The sequence below is a fragment of the Malus sylvestris genome, chromosome 12, assembly GCF_916048215.2.
Source record: "Malus sylvestris chromosome 12, drMalSylv7.2, whole genome shotgun sequence".
NCBI classification, from domain to species: domain Eukaryota; kingdom Viridiplantae; phylum Streptophyta; class Magnoliopsida; order Rosales; family Rosaceae; genus Malus; species Malus sylvestris.
The window spans coordinates 24,980,961-25,001,771 of record NC_062271.1 but is presented as its reverse complement, the minus strand read 5'-3'; the positions used below and the strand labels follow the sequence as shown (position 1 = coordinate 25,001,771).

The 20,811-nt window shown below is 40.4% G+C and overlaps 1 protein-coding gene and 1 long non-coding RNA gene across 2 annotated transcripts; both read right to left on the bottom strand.

Annotated features, from left to right (window-relative positions):
* Positions 1 to 283: 283 nt before the first annotated feature.
* On the bottom strand, positions 284 to 1,801 carry LOC126592295 (protein NODULATION SIGNALING PATHWAY 2-like). The gene has a single exon (XM_050258002.1). The coding sequence runs from the start codon at positions 1,799 to 1,801 to the stop codon at positions 284 to 286; it is 1,518 nt and encodes a 505-aa protein (XP_050113959.1).
* A 14,126-nt stretch (positions 1,802 to 15,927) lies between these two features.
* On the bottom strand, positions 15,928 to 17,411 carry LOC126593129 (uncharacterized). Its single transcript, XR_007612885.1, has 3 exons — positions 16,847 to 17,411; positions 16,485 to 16,763; positions 15,928 to 16,309 (listed from the first exon to the last, which is right to left on the bottom strand). It is a non-coding gene; the product is annotated as an uncharacterized LOC126593129 (long non-coding RNA).
* Positions 17,412 to 20,811: the final 3,400 nt, after the last annotated feature.

Sequence of the window (20,811 nt, the reverse complement as noted above, 5' to 3'; positions counted from 1 at the left end):
GGAAGTGAGTTATCGATTCAGGTACTGTAACACTAACATCTTAGGTGTTGAAACTTGGTAAGTCTTGATAAAAATCTTTTATAGTAGTAAGTTTTGCGAGGGTCATAACGTGAAATTTATATACCAAATAATCCACCAACTTACATGATCTTTTTTTTCTAACATCAAACGTAATGAATCTGTTCAAAAACGTCTTATGGTAACCTCCAGCAGTCTAAACATTTGCTGTACAAAAATTTGAAGAAAGAGTTAAAAAAAAAAAAAAAAAAAAATCCATGTCTATCTAGCTTCTGTCTGTCCAGGTTTCAACTCTAACCAACGGAGTTGAATTCCATTCCAAAGTCATCTCATTCCCATTCTCTCCTCCTACTCTCACTCCATACGAGCTATCTGCTCCCACAATTTCTTTGGCCTCCATTAACATTTCCCTGCTCACTATCCTACCCTCCAGCCCGAACCAGGGCTGAAGATTTCCACCTTCTCTTGCTTCGTTCCACTTCTCGAACCATGCGTGAGAAGATACATACGGTGCAACAAACATCAACTCCATCACAATCCTGGCCTCTCCTAGATGGATCGGGAGGCTCGATTCAAGAGACTCTAACAAGGCTTTGTAGTGCACAACATTAGCGTCGAAGGAGGAGTTGAAACTCGAGTCATTTCCCCTTTTCACACAAGCATCTCCGTCACCGAAAGTTATGATACCTCTTGCCGAATTGGCTAACAAATCCTTAGCTAGCCTTAAGAATTCCACGAGAAGTCCTCTGCTTCTTCTCCTCCTCATATGAGGAAGCCCTACCATAGAATTGAAGGCTAGAAATTCTCTCCTTCCACCTCTCTTGTTCGCCTTCTTGATTTCACTCACCAAATCCTCGATCGCGATCTCCTCCACCTTCAAGTTTACCCCGAAAGACCTTGCATGATGTTGGAGTTGCCTTTTTGTCTCCTTGAATCTCCACTGTGGAGGAGCAGCCTCATCACTCTCTTCCACATCCCATTTAATTGCTGTCACTTCAAGTGTTTTGTTTCTCTTTGCCACAGACTCAATCAGCTGAGACAGTTGAACCCCTTCACCGATATCAAATTCCACTACATGAACCGTCTCGACATCCTCCGGGACAGCCTCGAGGATTGCGGTGTTTGCTGCGTAGTGAGCAAATCTCCCAAAAGGGAAGATTTGGTAAAACAAGTTGAAAGCGGCCTCAAAATTCTTGCAGGATTCTTGTTTCAAATAGTCTCCCTGCTGATTATCAACAACTCCTTGACATAAGTAGAATGCAAGGCGCTCAAGAGATTGACCAAGTGGGTTTACTTTCTCCGCAAGGCATCTCATGATCACCTCCTCCAGCTCCCTCTGCCCCATCTCCATAGCCTCGCCGAACGCCTTGAGCAGATGGCGAATACTCACTTCGTTGTCGATTTCCATCTCGTCTCTCGGCAGGGTTATTGATTGTTGGACGGATGTCACATCCATGGAGGATGCCTCAGATGTCGCAAAAGAGTTTAGACTCCACACATCATTTCCTTCACCAGAAAATTGTTGTGAAGGAAGAGTATTGCTTCCCTCACTGCCTTCCAAACATGAGGCATACATATTTTCAATCTCACCGATCAAATAATTTGTCTCGAATCCTCCCAACTCTATCGGAAATTCCTCCACCGCCATCGATGTGACTTGCAGGAGATTATCACAATCTGCAAGCTGTTCAAATTCACCAGAAAACATGGTTGAAAATGGAAAAGAAGTTTCTGAAAATTCGTCCGATGCCATGAAAATCGAAGAAAATTCAGAGCTCCCCATCTGCTCAGTGTATTCATTTGTATCCAAAGCTGAATTTGTTACATTCAGGTATGGCCACAAGGTCTGAAAGTTCATATCAGATTGCATCATCCTTTTCTTTTCTGATGAATAATTTTAAGAGGGTTTGAAGACTTTTCTCTATGGGTTTGATTTGCTAATGAAGTCCTAATCCATCATTATATATTGGTGGGTGACAATGTAATGATAAATTACGCATAAAATAGTAGAAAAAACAGATGATTATTATAATGTAAAATTATTAATTAAGAGTTATTAATCACTATTTTATCTTCATAAACAATTACTGATCGTTCTCACCAACTTTCTACACAAGCCACACATAATTTCACAGAAGGTTCCCGGGTCAATCCTCTTTGCCCTCCTGGCTGCTTCTTGAGGGGGTGACTTATGTGCTGCACGTACCTTTGTATTTTAATCAAGAAAATTAGATAGATAATGATTCCTGTCTTTTCAACGTAATTACCTTTCATCATAAGAAAAGAAATATAACCTTAATTAATAAATTATTTAATGACTTAATTGTGTATTAAAGCCCTCAATGTGAACAAGGGTATGATTCCAATTTGGTGACACAGAGTCTGATCATACTTCAATACAGTGACACCTAGCTCTTCTACCCTTAACGAGCTATATTAATTTAATTCCCAAATGGTTTCCATCAAAACTCACTTTCATAGCTATAAAAAAAAAAAAAAAAAATAGAACACTTAAATAGTGTTTTGAAGAAAAAGAATACCTCTTGGTCCTAACTTTAGTATTGAACTTGACTATTAACTTTAACAATTGGTCTTTGTGAGTTTGTCTAGTTCCGAAAAGACGGACTGCCATAACGAAGTCATCAGTTGATCATCTTCAAAAAAAAAAATGTTGATATGTACTTTTTTTTTCTTTCTTTCTATAGGTTGATTGTTTGAGTATTTTTTTCATTAATATTGACAGATGAAATTTACAATCCTTCTTAAGACACATGCATTTTTACCCTTTGTTTTAACAAAATTAAATAAGAACCCTCAAAGATTATTGTGCAACGTTACATAATAATGGTAGTGTTATAGTTAGTAACATATGATGACATTGTTGTTACTGTAACAAGGTAAGTTTTCGTTATAAACGTCATATTCATTATGAAGGTAAGATGTTATGTATAAATGTAACTACATTACAAAAGATATTGTAAATTAACTATATTAACCGTCGTCAAGAAAATTACATGGATTGATTAAGTATAAAGCAAATTACGTATTTGGTTACGTCATAGAAGGAACTGACGGTCGCCAAATATTTCCCCTATAGAAAAAACAAGCACATACAATCAATCAACTTGTAGGTAATCTTCATTATTAAACATCCTATATTATAACAAATTCTACGTCCGATTGGTTCAGGTGGTTATTTTGGATAGCTTAGGGTCCATATTAAATTATACATGATATTAAATTATACATGATATTATGATGTGACAATCTTAAGGCCTGCAATATTCATAATCCGTTGAATGTGACCAGGAAAAAGCCTGTCTCTTGTAAAACAATAAGGGAGAAACGCTGATTCTATATAAGCATATTGGTGGAAACGATTTGAGATTGGGAACTCAGGGTGCAAGGAAGCATGCTCTAAAAATGAAATGAACAACAAGCTTCTTAAGAAGAGATTTTGCAGTGTGTCAGGAACACGGCTCAATACACATTATCATAATACAATTGGTGATTTTTTTATTTATAAATTTTCAACTAATTGTATTATGACACTTAATGTACCGAATCATGTCCTTGGTACACTGAAAAATTTCTCCTTATTAAGAGAGAGGTGCTTGATGATTAGGACTCGATATTTCCACGTAGACTCATGCCATTAGTTGTCTTCATATCATGTTAAGGAGATAATGTCGACACACAATTAGCTATTCATTAGAAAAAGGTGAGGAAATTAAAATGGTAGCTATAGCTACATATACATCTCCTAATTTGGAGGAGGTCATAATTAATCATAATTTGCTAGATAATGTTTGTTTAATTAAAGAAAGACTTTGGACGCAACCTCGTGCAAATTTACAATTACCAAATGCTGTCTTATATTAACAGCAATCAATGCAAATTGCAATACTATAATCTTTATAATTAGGATAAGGATGACCCGCCGTTTCTGCATAATGCTATTCTGCAGAAAAAAAACTTGAATCCATTTGTTTAAACTAATTCAGACCATCTACATTCTGCTGAGAGGGTAATATGCGTGTCAATTAATTGATTAATTATTAGTTAAATGTGATTTTGTAATCAGATTGCGTGTATTATTATGTTGTTTGCAGTCTTAATTAGAATCTCCTCCAACTTCCCAGATTCTTATCTTTCACCTTGAAAGATCCTGGGATTACATTCATTTTGTAATCTGCCCAAAAGATTGGAGTTATAAACTATTATTCAACATAGTACAAGTTCAATTGATACGGAAACTGTAGATTTGGATTAACCAAATTCTTAGGCTCCACTTGATGAGATTATATCAGATAATATAGCTGGGGAGGTGATTTCTGCAAATCATTTTCTTAGTGTGTACACTTGTGTTTATTTATGACATTTGAATTGAATAAACTAAAGAAAAATCAAGAAAGACAGAAATAAACAACAATACACAGGAAGATAAAATGTGCATATGCTGAAATTATTTCCATACGTTGCATGCATTAGAAATATTGATTGAGTATTTTATAAGAGCATATCTTTAGAGATCTTCATATTTCTTAGGCTCTCTACGTGGAAGATGTCGAAGCATGAAGGTCTCTAGGCTCTCTACCAACATAACTTTGGCCGTATTCGAACACGTAAAGCATACTCTTCTTTCTTTCACTTGTTATTGATCTACGTATTACGTATAATTCTTGATGATTGTCATGGATTTTTCCTGCTTTGGAGAGGCCACAAAAAAGGGGATCTTCATATTCAGATCATTATTATATGAATTAATCTCTCAATAACGTGATATACCGTTCATTAGTCTTGGTAACCCCTCTCGTTATCTTCTTCGTGGACTAATTAAGATTAAGAAAATTCACCAAGATGTAGACGTGTATTAATAATTACGAAACAACACAGCAACACATGAAGCATTGCAATGTAATTGCGAAATTATATGCTCATCATGGTTAATTATCGTGACCTAATTAAGTCATTGTGGTTTAGAGTCGACTTTCATCATCCTATCCGTTAACCGAATAAAAAAAATATATCAAATCGAATTTTAACACATCTATATCCATGCAGATTGTTAATCTATCTCCTAATTCACACGTTAGTTAATATATTAAGTATCTTGTCACATATGCAATACACGCATTCCCACATGCTGCAAATTGGATAATTGTGGCAATATTGGGGGGAAGAGTATTATATACATCTTCATACTTGTCCTCAAGTAGATAAAAAAAAAATGCTTCTTGATGCCCTGAAATAATGTTTGCTCAAAAGAAACTAATATCTGGTATCCAATCAAAGAAACGAGTAATCTAATCAGTCAACAAGTGAAAACAACTTTAGAGTACATGTTCTTGGTCAATGCCTTCCCTATCCAAAAGCTTCAGGTCATCCTCAAGAATTGATTTGAAGGAACAAATGCAGAAGACAAAACTGATAGTAAAATATTAGGTTTTTATTAAGTTGGGTCAAGTTTTCAGCTAACAAATTCTACACTTGTCTTTTTTATTTGATCTTATTTTCTTATTGCCTTGTGTCTGATCAAGTCTCTGAATGCTGTCCATAACAACTGTGTCGGACCACATTTTAATATCGAAGTTTAGAATGCATGCATGATCGAAAGTAAACGTGATGGTCTTCATCAAAGTGATGAAATGGGAAGTCTCTGTCGTGATGTTTGTATTGTATTACTTGATTGATATTTTAAACTAAATCTTAAAAATATACCAGAAGCAACGACACATGGTTCAACAGGTCAAATATGATGAACAGTGTATTAGAAGTTTTGAACATTGTATGAAATTATATGGAATATCTTTGCCATACTGATTTTTATGAGACTTTAGAGCGTGTCTTTTATTTTATATATTATACATAATGAATTAACAAGCTTGGAATTAATTACTCACACTTGATGGTGAAAACCCAAATGGGCAAAATAAGCTAGCATGGGCTTGCTTTTATTTGTGAGATATAGGAATTTTGGTCATTTCTATACCATAGTACTGTTGGTCTTGACATCATAGCTCACCCATTTTGTATGTAAATCAGAGCCGGCCCTGAGGGTGTGCAAGTGGTGCCACCGCACAGGACCCCCGATTACGATTTTATTTTACATGTAGATATAGTATAAGTTTTTAAATTTGCAATGATATACCAAAGTCTTCTCATAGCCCAATTGTCTTCCGCTTCTTATCCATAATCCATGTCCATGAAACTAGGTTCGACTCTACCCATCGCCTTTTTATTTGTGTTTTATTTTAATTTTTTGGGTATTTAAAAGCATGGTGTTTATTTAATGTTTTATTTTAATTTCTTTTGTGTTTTAGTTTAATTGTTTTGGTATTTAAAAGAATGAGTTATGTTTTAATTTTTTTTAAGGGAAAATTAGGTTCACATCCTTATTTTTGTTACTCCATTGATTAAAATCCTATTCATTTTCAATTTTTGATCAAGGTCCTTGGGTATTAATAACATCATTAATTATTTGAATAATAAAATATTTTTATTTTTAAATATATTCCTTTAATGTTAAAAATGTTACAATTAGTATATTTATATTTATAGCTAAATTTTTTATCATATATTTTTATTTTTAATTTGTACCTATTTTTAATTTGCAAATATTTTTTAATTTGTACCAATTTTCTTTTCATTTTTAAGGTGTACCCATATATTAGTTTCTTTTTGTGCCCATATTTTTTAAAGTTTTATTTGTATTTGTACCCATGTGTATACCGTCATGTGACATTGTATATTTAATTGATGATAGAAAAATTACATATGGTATATTTATGTTTTATGCCTAAACTTTGTATTATATATTTATATTTTTAGTTTGTACCCACTTTTAATTTGCAACATTTTTTTTAAATTTGTAGTATTTTCTTTTTAGTTTTATTTTGTACCCATGTATTAATTTCTTTTAGCGCCTATATTTTTAAAAATTCATTTGTATTCATAATTTTTAATCTTTTATCTGTACCCTAATTTATTTCTAATGTACCCATTCTTCTTTATTAATGTACCACTTTGTTATATGTGAAATGTACCAATTTTTTTAACACTATGGATGCATTCTTTTGCCATTTATTATTTCTTATTTTTACATAGTTTTTATCCCTTTATTCAATCAAAATGTTTGAATTTTTTTATTGTAACCGTTTCTAATAGTATTATAATGAGGGATTTTAAATTTATAGGATTATAAATCTCATAAAATATCAATTAATGTTAAAACTGTAAAAATATAAATATTAATAGTAATATAATGAGGTGTATAAAGTCAAGGGACCTTGATCAAACTTTGAATGCTATTAAGATTTTAATCAAAGAATGTTAAGGATTAGGGACCGCATCCAAAATATCCTTTTTTTTTAATTTAAAGCATGGTGTTTCAAACCCAAAAACATAGGGGATGTAAATTGGTACCGCCACACTAAGATTTTATTTTTTCCTTACATCATCTCAATTATATGTGATCATAATTATATGTAAAAGAAAACATAGCAACAAAATGTTAGACCCTCTAAGGGCTTTTTATTGGGTATGTTAAAATAAAGAGTTTCGAACCCAAAAACACAACACCGAATTTTTTTCTTTTACACAGCAAATAGATATCTAACCACAGCACGAAATTTTTTCTTTAACTCAATCTATAAATAATCATAAACATTAAAATGTAAAATAAAACATATCAACCAAAATTCTATACTTATTAAGGATCTCCCTTGGAGTCTTGCACAGAGCCCCCAAAATCTGAGGGCCGGCCCTGATGTAAATACGCAGAGCTTTCTCACACCATAGCTAAAAGTCTACAAGCCTTCCTTAACCTAGCTTTGTAGTTATATAGATATATAATTGAGCAAAATCATAGCAACATGCTATCTTTTGTGATTTTTTAATTTTATTTTCTATCGAGGTATATGTTGATTCTGAAGGTGTTTATATAATTAAGAAATGTTAAGATATTGATCTGGATTACAAAGTCGAAAGACATCTTCTTCTTACTTGAATCTCTCCACGACCATCCATAAGAGCTTTTCTATTTTCTTTTTAAGAAGGTACGATATTCATTAAGACAAATAAAATGTACAAGTTGAGGATAGGGTACATAGATGGGCCTTAATAAAAAACTTGTATGAGATTTCAACCCGGTCGAAGAAAAAAATATTGTCCCACACAAGGAACCATCCTCAACGAAATGTAAGAGAAACATTACAATTGATTATCTTCTAATAATGCCTCTAAATCAAATCTGGATGGTCTCCTTCCCAGGGTACTTCGACGGAAGCACCCAGTCCCATACGAGCCAATCTATGGGCAACGTTGTTTGCTTCCCGATGCACAAACTGCAGCATAATACCGTTGATACCATGTAAAGCTCCTCTGATGTCATTGATTATGGGTCCCAATAGTGAATTATCTTTCTCTTACCGACTCACAGCTGCAATGGCCACACCGAGTCCCCTTCCAATACCACGTTCGAGGTAAAATTTTGATGTTCAGGTAAAAAGTCCACAGCTCTTGTAGCCGCATTCAGCTCAGCATGAAGAGGAGATCGATGATACTTGGCACAGATACCCAAAAGTTGCAGCAAGGGAAGCTGCCATTTCCATCTCGCACCGTATAGAGCTTTTCTATTAGTTATAATACGTAATAAAGAGTGTTTGTACCATACTTGACCAATCCCGAAACTACCGAGCACCGGCCAACGCTATACTGTCAAGGACCCAGAAGAGTTCCCCTCCGACCAGGAGGCCAATCACTACTCGACACGTGTCAAGATTAGAAGCCAATCAGAGCGCAGCACGTGTCGACATCAAGAACCAATCATAACATGACACATGTCAATGTGACAAAGCTACAAGTTTTTCTATAAATAGGGGTCATTCCCCCACAATATGGCCTAATGCCATTTGTGTTAAATCATTCACAAGAACTCACTAAATTGAGAGCTTGATCCTTTGTACTTGTGTAAGCCCTTCACTACTAATAAGAACTCCTCTACTCCGTGGACGTAGCCAATCTGGGTGAACCACGTACATCCTGTGTTTGCTTCTCTGTCTCTATTCATTTACGTACTTATCCTCACTAGTGACCGAAGCAACCAAGCGAAGGTCACAAAACCTGACACTTTCTGTTGTACCAAAGTCTTCGCTGATTTTGTGCATCAACATTTGGCGCCGTCTGTGGGAAACGACACTTATTCCTACTCTCTTCAGCTGTGTCAAGCTGGTTTCTATCATTCGTACACTTTCTTTTGATCAGGCATCCCTCTCCAACATGGGAAGCGAAGGAAGCCACAGCACACAGAATGACACCCCCCTTGCACATAGTGCGAAACAACGAAAGAAGGAAGGAAAACGAGTTCTTCTTCAAGCTAAAGTCGATGAGTTGGAAGCTCAGAACAACAAGATAGCAATGAGGAATGAGGTCCTCCAGGAGCAATATGAGAAGCTCTTCGAGACACTCCACGAAGCTAGGCAAGCTCAGACACGCGAGCTTGTTGCCCCCGTGGAAGTCAACCATCAACTGGGTGCCCTCCAACATGGAGGGTCACATGCATTCGACATAGATATCCCTGATAGGGAACAGATTACCCCTCGACTTGATAATCAACATGAGGCTTCTCTTAACCCAGTTGCTTCGACCCGAACCATGAGAAGTGGAGGGAGACACCTCTTTGCTGAAGGGGCAGAAGGATCGAAAGCCGTCTTTCGCGATTGTCGGGATTTCCTGAAGCAACGTCGAGAGAATTCCATCCATATAAGCTCAAAGATTAATGACCTAAGGATTTCTGAGAGACTCGGTCCCCTGCCACGGCCCAAGCCGGCCACCAATTTGGGGAAGGGGCAACAAGTCCCAGAGAGACATGAGGGTACAGGGGACTCAGAGGTGTTCCGACAGACATACCCTGGAAGCCAGTACAGCGAGTCCAGGGAAAAATCACATGCCCTTGATCAAACCTTCCTAATTCCAAGAGGAGATGGAGATTTACGAAAGAAAGCTCCAGTGACACATAACTCCGCTCAGGACCCCCTTGTCCTACAACTTCTTGAGGAAGTAAACAAGTTGAAGGCTGAACGTCAGGCTGAAATACCTGACTGGAACCAACCCAGGCCTGGCCCTCTTACAAGGAGGATCCTCAACACCCCCCTTCAAGCAAAGACAAAACAAAAGCTTGGCTTGCAACTTTATACTGGAAAAGAGGACCCGATTGAGCACCTTAACCTCTTTGAATCCACCATGGCATACCAGATGCACACCGACGAAGAGCGATGTCTTCTCTTCCCCTCCACCCTCTCTAGTGGAGCTCTAAATTGGTATTGTCGTCTTACACCTGAGACGGTAGACTCATTTGAGGAATTGAGGAAACTATTTGTTTCCCAACACATTTTCCAAACCGATCGCTTGCACTCTGCAGATGACTTGTACACTATCCGCCAGAAGCCAGACGAGTCATTACGTATGTATGCTGGCCGCTTCAGCCATGAATACTCCCAGTGTGCCGAGGCAGACGACAAGACTGCACTCAAAGCCTTCACGGCAGGCCTACGTGATTGTTTCTTTAAATACATGATCAATGCCAATACTTGGAAGACTTACTCTGAGGTGATGGCGCATGCTTATAACCATGCCTCCGCCGAGGCAAAGACATATCAGGAGAAACCCCCTACAACCATCCTTTATCAACAAGTGGGAGGTGGAAGCCAGACTCACCTAAATGAGAAGACCTCGACTTTCCAAACAGCAGTGGCACCTCCCCATGCCTTGCATAATGCTTCACCGAATCAACAGACATATCAATTTCAAGGCAAGAGGAAGGATTTCCATCCTCACCACTCTCCTTTCAGTAAAAAGAGTAAGGGACACTATCCCGATAACCAAGGGTATCGCCACAATAACGCTCGCCCCCAAGCAGTCAATGTAGTGGGTCAAACCCGCGTCAAGATACCCTCTACCCCAAGGTATGAGACATACACGCCCTTGAATGCCACATGCGCGGCCATTTACCCCAGCATCGCTCACCTGATACCAAAGCCAAAGCCGAGGCACCCAGATTACACGCCCCCGAATAACGCGGGCATGTTTTGTTGCTACCATGAGCATAACGGCCATGATAGCGAGAAATGTATCATCCTCCGTGATCGTATTGAAGCTTTGGCACGAGAAGGAAAAATTGATCAATTCCTTCTTCACCCTCAAAGGGATAACCGTAACCAACGCCAGGTGAATGTCATATATTCCATAAGTGGCGGCACACCCATATCTGAATCTTCCAATAGGGCCATGAAAAACAGTGAACGAAGTCTGAGGCCTGGTCACCAAGTGTTTCACGTGGAAGACATCAGGGGAGGGAAGTATCAAAAGCCTAACTGGGATCCGATATGTTTCTACCCTGAGGAAGAAATAGGCATCATCTACCCTCATAACGACCCATTGATCGTGGAGGCTCACATAGCCAACTTTGATGTTCGACGAATCCTCGTAGACACAGGGGCTTCGGTCAATATCATGTTTGCCGAAGCTTTCAGGGCACTCAGTGTAGCTGAACACTTGCTCGATCGCTCGATTTCTCCTCTGATAAGCTTCTCCGGTGATATCGTGCAACCCTTAGGGAGCATACATTTACCCTTTACTATTGGTACAGGCCCTTGCACGGCTACCATTACCACTAACTTCTTAGTGGTTGACTGCCCAACGACATACAATGTCATATTTGGGCGCACAGGCATCAATGATCTCAAGGCTATGGTATCCACGCATATGCTGTTGATGAAATTTCCAACCCCCCATGGCAACGGCTACATCAGAGGAGATCAGCTTAGTGCACGATCATGTTACAACACTTCAGTTAAGCAACAACACTTGCCCGGACCCAAGGAAACCCTGTCTGTACATGACCAAGTCACAAGGACCAGCCTAGATGAAGCGACCTTGGATCTTCCTGATAGCAACAATCAACCCGATGATCCTCGAGATGACTCTTTCACCCAGCAAGCCCAACCTGCTGAAGAGTTGGAGAAGGTACCTATCTCAAGAGATCATCCAGACCGCATGGTGAATATTGGCACCACATTGTCACCACCCATTCGGTTAACATTGATATCTTTTTTGAAAGAGAACACTGAAGTCTTCGCCTGGTCATACGAGGACATGCCAGGCATATCTCCCGATGTCATCTGTCATCGTTTAAGTATTGACCCCAAGATCAAGCCGGTGAGACAGAAGCGAAGATCTTATGACGCTGAACGATACGAGGCAATGAAAGCAGAAGTTGAAAAACTCAAAGGCATAGGCTTTGTCCGCGAAGTCAATTACCCGACATGGGTAGCAAACGTGGTCCTTGTTAGGAAAAATTCGACCAAAGAAAGTCTTTCGCTTCAAAAGGTCTTATGGAGGATGTGTGTTGACTACACCGACCTAAACAAAGGGTGTCCGAAAGATAGTTTCCCTCTTCCTCTTATTGACAGGCTTATAGACTCTACGGCAGGGTGTGAGCTCTTGAGCTTTATGGACGCTTATTCAGGATACAACCAAATCCTCATGAACCCTTCAGACCAAGAACACACGGCCTTCACTACTGACAGGGGACTATATTGCTATAAAGTCATGCCTTTCGGCCTAAAGAATGCAGGAGCAACTTATCAGAGACTGGTCAATTCAATGTTCGCCGAACAAATTGGGAGGAGCATGGAAGTTTACGTTGATGATATGCTAGTCAAGAGCAAACATGCTGACCAACACATCACCAACCTATCTGAAACTTTCACCATTCTAAAGAGGTATCGAATGAGGTTGAACCCCAACAAATGTGCCTTCGGCGTGGGCTCTGGCAAATTCTTAGGCTTCATGATTAGCCAACGAGGCATTGAAGCTAACCCTGAAAAGATCAAAGCAATCCTCGACATGAAAGAGCCAATAACTTCAAAAGACATCCAAAGCCTTACTGGCAAGGTGGCAGCCTTAACCAGATTCATCTCTAAGGCCACAGACAGATGTGCTCCTTTCTTCAAAGCACTCAAGGGAAATAAGAAGTACATTACATGGACGGAGGAATGTGCCAAGGCATTCAGGAACCTCAAAGAGTACATGAGTAAAGCCCCTCTGCTCTCCAAACCAGAAGTTGGTGACACTCTCATCATCTATCTATCGGTTTCGGCTTCAGCAGTCAGTTCTGTTCTTATTCGAATGGACAGTGGTGTCGAAAGGCCCGTCTACTACGCTAGCAAGGCCCTACAAGATGCGGAGACACGATACTCCAACATTAAGAAATTAGCTCTAGCATTGGTCATGTCTGCTCGGAAACTTCGCCCTTATTTCCAAGCACACGCCATCATCGTGCTTACCAATCACCTTCTTCGACAGATACTCCAGAGTCCTGACACGTCTGGACGAATGATCAAATGGGCGATAGCATTGGGTGAGTTTGACATCTCTTACCAACCAAAACCAGCCGAAAAAGGCCAAGCAGTAGCAGATTTCATCGCCGACTTCACATATCCTGTTGACATTGCTTCTACACCTGAAGCAGTAGCTTCATTACCATCGGAAGCTCAGAAGGTAGAATCAACGACCTCAGCATGGAGTTTGTATGTTGATGGCTCATCCAACCAACAGGGCTGTGGAGCGGGAATAGTCTTGACTACGCCCGACAAAGTAGCAATGGAGTATGCTCTTCGTTTCAAATTCAAGGCATCAAACAATGAGGCCGAGTATGAAGCCCTTCTAGCAGGATTACGTTTGGCCAAACACCTCGGGGTTAAACAAATTGATATTTTCAGTGACTCCCAATTAGTGGTCAACCAGGTTACCAACAACTTTGATGCTAAGGACAGCTCCATGGCAGCATATCTTGCGCAAACACAACTTTTGCTCAAGCACTTCCACTACCAGATCACCCAAGTTCCTCGAGCGGCAAACAGTCATGCAGACGCCCTGGCTCGCCTCGCCTCAGCTGTGGAAGACAAGATTGGAAGAAAAATTCATGTCGAACTGTTGGCAACACCAAGCACCATGGCCGCAGAAGTATGCAACTTACAACAGGGGGATAGTTGGATCACCCCGATCTATAATTTCCTTGCTCATGGCACCCTCCCAAATGATAAAGTCCAGGCTAAGCAAATTCGATACAAGTCTACCCGCTACCTGATCATCAATGATCAACTCTATAAGCGAGGTTTTAGCCTGCCATACTTAAGGTGTCTTACGCCTGCCGAGGCGGAAATCGTCCTTCGGGAAATACATGAGGGAGTCTGTGGAGATCATGCTGGATCTCGGTCCCTAGCACACAAGACTTTTCGCCAAGGATATTACTGGCCAACACTCCACCAGGATGCCATCAAAGTATCCCGCTCATGTGACAAATGTCAACGATATGCAACTATTCCTCATTCCCCTCCAGAGCCTCTTACTCCTATGATCAGCCCTTGGCCCTTCGCCCAGTGGGGACTTGATTTGATCGGCCCAATGCCGGCAGGGAAGGGCAAAGTCTGTTACGCAGTCGTTGCAGTGGACTACTTCACAAAGTGGGCCGAAGTAGAACCCTTGGCAACCATTACTGAGGCAAAGATAGAAGACTTCGTGTGGAAGAACATCCTTTGTAGATTCGGCATTCCCAATGCGATAGTCACTGACAATGGGCGACAGTTTGACAACAAGAAGTTCAGGTTGTTCTGCTCTAAGTTCAACATCAACTTATGCTTTGCCTCTCCAGCTCATCCCCAGTCTAATGGACAAGTTGAGGCCATCAACAAAATAATCAAGCGCACTTTGAAAACCAGCTTGGACAAAGCTAAAGGCTGTTGGCCAGAATTTGTACCCCAAGTTCTTTGGTCATATCGCACTTCATATCGGACTTCAACAGGAGAAACTCCATTCTCACTTGCCTTTGGCACAGAGGCGGTTGTCCCTGTTGAGCTCGAGCAAGCAACATTCCGAGTCCAGAACTACATTCAAAGTGAAAATGACAAACAACTCACCCTCAACTTGGATTTAGTCGAGGAACACAGAAACCAAGCTCACTTGAGGAATGTCGCCTACAAGCAGCGCATCTCCAACTATTATGACTCTAGGGTCAAGCCTCGTTCTTTCAAAATAGGAGACTGGGTCTTAAAGAAAAGATTACTCTGCGACAGAGTCCCGAGTGAAGGCACACTTAGTCCAAACTGGGATGGACCGTATGAAGTCATTGGCATCAGTCGCCCTGGCTCTTACACACTTAGAAGCTCTGATGGCAAGACCCTTGGCCATCCATGGAACGCTGATCACTTGAAGTACTACTACAAATAGACTCACGATGTACAAGTGTTGAGCTATAGCCGTTCGGCATCCTATGTAATGAAGGCCATTTGGCAATGAATTCAATAAAGAGGTAATTTAGCCAACTCAGCCCTCACTCTTTTACATTCATAGCAAGCGATGCCAGAACCCTTCTCAATCAGAAAGCAATCCGTCTTCCACAGTCACTACAAAACAAGCAAATGAAGACTGTGTCAAGCGCCAAAAAAAAAAAAAAAAAAAAACAGCTTCATCCAAAAAGCTTCACTCGAAAAGCTTCACTCGAAAAGCTTCACCTCCAAAGCTTCACCCACAAAGCTTCACCTAAAAAGCTTCACCCACAAAGCTTCACCCGAAAAACTTCACCCGAAAAGCTTCACTTAAAAAAGCTTCACCTACAAAGCTTCACCTAAAAAAGCTTCACCTAGAAAGCTTCACCTACATCGCTTCACCCAGAAAGCTTCATCTACAAAGCTTCATCATCAAAGCTTCACCTCCAAAGCTTCACCTACAAAGCTTCAACACAAAACCTTGCTCCAAATAACAAATTTTGTTCACAAAACCCAAGATGCCCTTGAACTTGTACAAAAACACTTGGGTAAACATAAACATTTTTTGTTTTACACCCACAAGGGCCCAAAATTTTCCTTCTTATTTATTCACTTATATATGTTCCCAAACATATTATAATAGATCAAATAATAATTCAAAGTCCAAAATTTAGTTATGGACAAAAATACAAGCAATTCACCAGTACTGAAGTTGCTACAAAAACTGGAATCTTCCCCAGCCTAGAAATCCAACAAAGCTTCGCCTCCTTTCCTCTATCAAATTTTTGCAGCTGCTGCTTTTCTCCAATGGAGCTGAATTTTGGACACCCTCTAGTTCTTGAGCAGATGAACAACTTTCAAGAAGGAACCATTTCTGTTTGAGTGACGGAAATTAAAGTGTTGAAGCTCCAAACATGATAGTCGGCTTCTTGCAGATTTCGAAGCTGTTGTGATGTTTCGAAGATCTGGAAATATTTAACCGTTAGTTCATCCTGAATTTTTGATATGTTATGAAAGAGTCGATGAGGAACAACTTCAATGAAGAAAGCATACCGATCTGAACAAGAGAAAATGGAGTTTCGAAGCTCACAACAAATCTGACGGGTTGACAGAAAAATAATAACCAGTCATTCATCATACCTGGATTTCTGGAGTTATACTGTTCCGAGGGATCTCAAATTTGGATATGTTGTAGTTCACGAGCTGAGGAACAACTTCAATGAAGAAAGCATACCGATCTGAACAAGAGAAAATGGAGTTTCGAAGCTCACAACAAATCTGACGGGTTGACAGAAAAATAATAACCAGTCATTCATCATACCTGGATTTCTGGAGTTATACTGCTCCGAGGGATCTCAAATTTGGATATGTTTTAGTTCACAAGCTGAGGAACAACTTCAATGAAGAAAGCATGCTGATCTGAGCAAGAGAAAATAGAGTTTCAAAGCTCACAACAAATATGACGGGTTGACAGACAAATGATAAACAGTCACTCATCATACCTGGATTTCTGGAGTTATACTGCTCCGAGGGACCTCAAATTTGGATATGTTGTAGTTCACAAGTTAGGGAACAACTTCAATGAAGAAAGTATGTTGATCTGAACAAGAGAAAATGGAGTTTCGAAGCTCACAACAAGTCTGACGGATTAACAGAACATTGATGAACAGTTACTCATCATACTTGAATTTCTGAAGTTGTACTACTCCGATGGATCTCAAATTTGGATATGTTGTAGTTCACAAGATAAGAAAAAACTTTCATGAAGACGACTTTGCAATCTGAGCTATAGAGAAAGGTGTTATCTTGCATCCACTCAGGCTGATTAGTGGAAACGAAAAGCAATTCCACCAAAGAAAAGATGAAAAAGAGAGAAAAACTACTAATTGCACTTGATCTTGTCTAGTCAATAGCATGCAGCATCAAACACACAAAAGTTGGAAATATTTTTAGATAAAGCATATACGAATGTGTGACATCGAAACAAGAATTCGTTACTTTGACAAATTAGTAACACGCGAGACACCTCATTCGGCAACTCTCTTCGCCTGAAGACTTGGGGGACTCCCACCATATGCTACTGCACCTTGATACTCGGCAGTCTCACAACCACTCAGTGACTTGGATTTTTCAAGTCTCCAACCGAGAAGTTTTCCTCACTCGGGATATTAAGGGAACACTACCTCAAACTACATGCTTCACTCACAAAGCTTCAACAATACAGGTTTCAACAAAAGCAAAAATTCAAAGAACTTTATGAAGAAGGCTTTGGAATATTTAACACAATATGTTGAAATGAAGCAAAGCTTATTTATTAATATTTTCGATAAGCCACAAATATGTACATATACATGAGTCAAAATAAACAAACAAAAGGGAGCCTTCACAAAGGTTGCTTAGGGGAAGTCTCAGCAGTCGGTAGAGCCCCAGAAAGGGAAAGCACCGGAGGGTGGTTATTCGGAGCCTCAGTACTTGACAAAACCCCAGAAGGAGGAGGCATTGGAGGTTCATCATTTGAAGCTTCATTACCAGGTACAACCCTAGAGGACGAAGGCAATAAATGCCTTTGGAACAAACCCACAAACCGCTGATGATCAAGTAAAACCTTACCATCAGATTCCTTCATCTGGTCAAGCTTCCTCTTCATGTTTGTAGCATAGTCATGGGCGAGCCGGTGCAACTGCTTATTCTCATGCTTGAGCCCTCTAATCTCCTGTTTGAGACTCATCACTTCAGCAGCCAATGATTCAACTTGGCGGGTTCTAGCAAATAGGCGTTGGGCCATATTAGACACAGAACCTGCACACTGAACACTAAGAGCCAGAGAGTCCTTAACAGCCAACTCATCAGACCGTTTGGAAAGTAGTCTGTTATCTTTGGGAGTGAGAAGGTTCCTGGCCACCACTGCAGCGGTCATATCATTCTTCGTCACAGAATCCCCAACGGTAAGAGGACCAGTAGGGGATATGAAGGATGGGCGCCATATGTTGTATGGAGAAGGCGTGGCTGTCTCTTCTCCAAGGTTCAAGTCAAAACGACGGTCGGAGGGTCCAGACATTTTCAAATGTGTTGAAGAGGGAAGAGGTCAGACAAATCAAGATCTTAGAAGTGCAAGAAATGAGCTTCTACTGGTAGAGATTCAAGTGTGCTGTGGAACTTAATGCCAGTCTCTATAAAAATCTGCACTCGACGGAGCTTCAGAAATCGAAGAGGCGTTTGCTTTCTCAAAAGCTGGGCTGCTCAGAGACCACGAGGGCCGATCTCAGAAATCGAAGAAGCACCTGCTTTTTCAGCCTCGTCAGCACCTGTCACATGCACAATCAGCTTTGCGGAAATTACGGGCACTCTGTCGAAGATTTCTGGTGAAGTAGAAAGCACGTGAATCTTACTGTTCAATCACCGCTCTCCATATGCACCATCAACTCCTCGGGTACCACATATAACTTTGTCAAAGATCTCTGACAAAGTTTAGGCACGAGAATTTCGAAGTTCCAGCTACCCTACTATTACCCATAAGGGTAAAGGAACAGCACCACTGCTTGACAACTGGAAAGTCCTTATGTGTTTCGACCTCCGTGTTTTGCGGCAAGACAGGTTGGCAAGAACGTCCAACCTTTACTCACATTCGAGAAAAGACTCCCAACATAATTACTTTCTAAAAAACCGGAGTAGCACCGCTTTCCGAATCTCGAGAGTCAGATCCTCGACGGGATTGCTTGTTCGAAAACCGAAGAGGCACAACTCTCAGAACTTCGAGAGCCAGATTTCCTTAGATAAAGCTTGTCTGTAATCTTCACACGTAACATCAGCTTTCCAGATACCACATACCACTTTTTCAAAGTGCTCTGACAAAATTAAAACACGTGAAACTGGCAGCTCCCACTACATTGCTGTGACCAAGAAGGGTAAAGGAATAACATTACTACTTGTTATTGGGAAATCCCTATATACATTGACCTCCCTCCTCAACGGACAGAAAAACCTGCAAAAATGCTCAACCCTTTCTCGCATTCGAAAAGGCACCCTCAACATAACCTCTCGAAATACTCAGCTTTATTTCCCCCCGATAATACCTCAGCAAATAAGCCACACCAAGAACAAGAGTATCTCATATCATCAGGGTCGAAAGCAAGAGTATCCCATATCATGCTTTCTCCCTGTCTTTGTCTTTGTCCTTGTCCACACCTGCAGGACAAGGAGAAAGAGAGCAGTCAGTCGGAACCTGAAATCAAACCTCCAATTTGGAACTGACTGCCTGGAGCCTTTGCCTGGTTGCTTACTTAGCATTGCTCTCGAGTACTCATCCTCAACTGCTGTCAAGGTCACGAATTCCACCGGCAAATACCTCATGACAGTTGATCAGATATTGGCTCTTTACACTGAAGCTGCCAAGCGTGGATGAGTCACTATGAAGGAATGTTCTGAAGGACCATTTAAATGCAAAGGTTGCACACCACTTCTGCCATGCAAAAGATTGAAGCAGAAGGTTCAACGGTGAGCTGAAACAGATCACTACAGCACGACACCTTTCCATACCACATTCATTATTCCGTCAACAGCAAAAGTATCCCATATCATCAAGGTCGAACGTACTCTAGATTTGATGGACTTGTTTTGACCCTCAAATTTTTGAGTCGGCCTTATACTCTGAAGGGCACCAGAAAACCCTCCAGCACAGTTCAAGAATAAGCCTGTGGAAAGTTACTTCTTCAAAAGCAAAAGTATCTCATATCATCTCTTATCCATTTGCTTCTCCTTATCCTGGCAGTTGAATGAGAGACAAGGAGAAGGAGAACAATCAACCGGAAGCCGAAGTCAAACCTCTGATCCTGGGTTGCTTACTTGGAAGTTTGACTGCTTACCTTGTCTGTCACCTCTTTCGGCAGATCTCCTAGCTCGGCGACTTGGGGGACTCCTACTATAGGGTTTGTATCGCACTTGACCAAGCCCGAAACTACAAGTAAGCTTCAAAGTGAAATTGATACATTACCTTGTGCATCTTCATCAGCTAAGTACACCATTCCCGGATGGAGGAAAGGTACTTCCAGAGAAGGGCAGATGAAGATCAGACCACACTTCGGTACTTAGAAGTTTCGTGATTACTCAAGGGATTGGATCTTGCAAGTCCCCAACCGAGGAGTTTCCCTCACTCGGGAACTTAGGGGAGCACTGTTTGTACCATACTTGACCAATCCCGAAACTACCGAGCACCGGCCAACGCTATACTGTCAAGGACCCAGAAGAGTTCCCCTCCGACCAGGAGGCCAATCACTACTCGACACGTGTCAAGATTAGAAGCCAATCAGAGCGCAGCACGTGTCGACATCAAGAACCAATCATAACATGACACATGTCAATGTGACAAAGCTACAAGTTTTTCTATAAATAGGGGTCATTCCCCCACAATATGGCCTAATGCCATTTGTGTTAAATCATTCACAAGAACTCACTAAATTGAGAGCTTGAT

Coding starts and splice junctions, on each gene's coding strand:
- LOC126592295 (XM_050258002.1), bottom strand. CDS start 1,801: ATGGGGAGCTCTGAATTTTCTTCGATTTTCATGGCATCGGACGAATTT.